At 58.0% G+C, this 1,964-nt stretch overlaps 1 protein-coding gene across 1 annotated transcript in view; it reads left to right on the top strand.

Moving 5' to 3' along the window:
* Positions 1–3: 3 nt before the first annotated feature.
* PRPF19 (pre-mRNA processing factor 19) overlaps positions 4–1,964 on the top strand; it is a gene marked incomplete at both ends in the record, with an annotated part of 2,527 nt that continues 566 nt past the window's right edge. The window contains 9 exons of the mRNA XM_009876978.1: positions 4–63; positions 181–243; positions 338–379; positions 480–554; positions 780–855; positions 1,039–1,148; positions 1,320–1,475; positions 1,548–1,617; positions 1,768–1,944. Of these exons, the coding sequence (XP_009875280.1) occupies positions 4–63; positions 181–243; positions 338–379; positions 480–554; positions 780–855; positions 1,039–1,148; positions 1,320–1,475; positions 1,548–1,617; positions 1,768–1,944 (829 nt within the window). The remainder of the gene's footprint in view (positions 64–180; positions 244–337; positions 380–479; positions 555–779; positions 856–1,038; positions 1,149–1,319; positions 1,476–1,547; positions 1,618–1,767; positions 1,945–1,964) is intronic.

Below are 1,964 nucleotides of genomic sequence, written 5' to 3'. Positions count from 1 at the left end.
CTGAAGCCGCAGGCTGGCCTCATCGTGCCCCAGGCGGTGCCGTCCTCCCAACCAAACATAGCGGTGAGTCCCCGTGCTGCCCATCTCGGCGCTTTTTTGATCCCTCTCTGCCAGTTTTCACTCCTTTCCCCTGCGTTTCCTCCTCTGGATGTCACCAGCTTCCTTCTCCGTCCCGTGCAGGGAGCTGGGGACGCCATGGATCTGGGAGAGCTCGCGGGTATGACCCCCGAGATCATTCAGAAGGTAAGAAGGCATCTTCTGCTTGCGCTTCCACAGCCTTCAGTGGCGCCTCTCCTCCAGATTTCCCCCGTGTGACCACTCTTCTCTTGTTTTACAGCTTCAAGACAAGGCCACGGTGCTGACCACGGAGCGTAAGAAGGTAAGCGGCACCGCTTTGCTCCGAAGACACTGTGACGGCTGCGCCATGCCGTGCCCCAAGAGGGGACAACGCTCATCTCGGCACCGTTTTCCTTTTGCAGAGAGGAAAGACGGTTCCAGAGGAGCTGGTGAAGCCCGAGGAACTCAGCAAGTACCGGCAGGTCGCCTCGCACGTGGTGAGTGTCAGGGTCTATGGGTGAGGGCTCGATAACTCCCCCGCGTCGCTGGGCGTCTGGACCTCCCCTGTGTCGATAAATGACAGATCTGAGCAAGGAGAGGGCGTGGGTGTGTCACAGGCTCTCAGAACAAAACACCCTGGGCTCCCTCGAGGGCCACTCAGTTCTCTTCGGGGACGTTTTCTTGCTTGTGGCATTAATCCAGCGTTGTCCTGCCTCGCACAGGGGCTGCACAGCGCCAGCATCCCCGGGATCCTTGCCTTGGACCTCTGTCCTTCCGACACCAACAAGATCCTCACCGGTAAGAAAGCCTCTTCTCTACTTGCTGGGGATTGCATGAACAGGGAGCAGGACCCTTTCACCCTTTCTCTGTGCTTTTTTTGGGGGGACAGAGGTGGGATGAGAGGCGTGATGGATTCGTGCCCGGGAAAGGTGGGTGGACGTGGGACACCCATTTCTCACCACTCTCTGCTTTGTTTTCCAGGTGGGGCTGACAAAAACGTCATTGTCTTTGACAAGAGCTCGGAGCAGATCCTGGCGACCCTCAAGGGCCACTCCAAGAAGGTCACCAGTGTCGTTTTCCACCCGTCTCAGGTGCGCTCAGGCCTCTCTTTGGCCTCTTCCCTCACAGCCAGGCTGCCCCACGTCAGGTTTTCTGATGCTGTGTTCCGGGTGGTGTCTCCTCCTCACGCAGGCTGGTGCTGGGTGCTCTTTCCGATGGAGAGGTCAAGATCTCCTGACATGAACTTTCCTCTGTCTTTCTAGGACTTGGTGTTCTCAGCTTCTCCTGATGCTACCATCCGGATCTGGTCTGTGCCCAACGCCTCGTGCGTGCAGGTCGTCCGTGCTCACGAGGGCTCGGTCACGGGGCTGAGCCTCCACGCGACAGGCGACTACCTCCTCAGCTCTTCTGATGACCAGGTGAGACCCAGCCCTGAGTCACAGAACGCCCCTCAACTTCTCATCTCTCTGTACTCATTTCCTCTCTTCCAGTACTGGGCTTTCTCGGATATCCAGACAGGCCGTGTCCTCACCAAGGTGACAGATGAGAGCTCTGGCTGCGGTAAGGCTCACGGCTGCGTATCCCCACCTCTGGAGAGAAGGGATTTTTCTGTCTGGGTTGCTGGAGCTCGGAAGAACTCTGGGCAGGGGGGCTGCTAACGAAGCGACAGAGTCTCCCCAACCTTCCGAACCTCCCCCTGTGTCTCCACAGCTCTCACCTGCGCCCAGTTCCACCCGGACGGGCTCATTTTTGGAACAGGGACGATGGATTCTCAGATCAAGATCTGGGATCTGAAGGTAGGGCTGGCCCTGGGTGTGTGTGTGTCAAGAGGACAGGTTGGAGGGGTGTTGAGGCCAGTTGGGGGCGACTTTGGGGACTCTCTTTTGAAGTTTGTCAGCGACAGATTG

Source organism: Apaloderma vittatum, unplaced genomic scaffold, assembly GCF_000703405.1.
Source record: "Apaloderma vittatum isolate BGI_N311 unplaced genomic scaffold, ASM70340v1 scaffold39079, whole genome shotgun sequence".
NCBI classification, from domain to species: domain Eukaryota; kingdom Metazoa; phylum Chordata; class Aves; order Trogoniformes; family Trogonidae; genus Apaloderma; species Apaloderma vittatum.
This window is presented reverse-complemented; position numbering and strand designations above follow the sequence as displayed.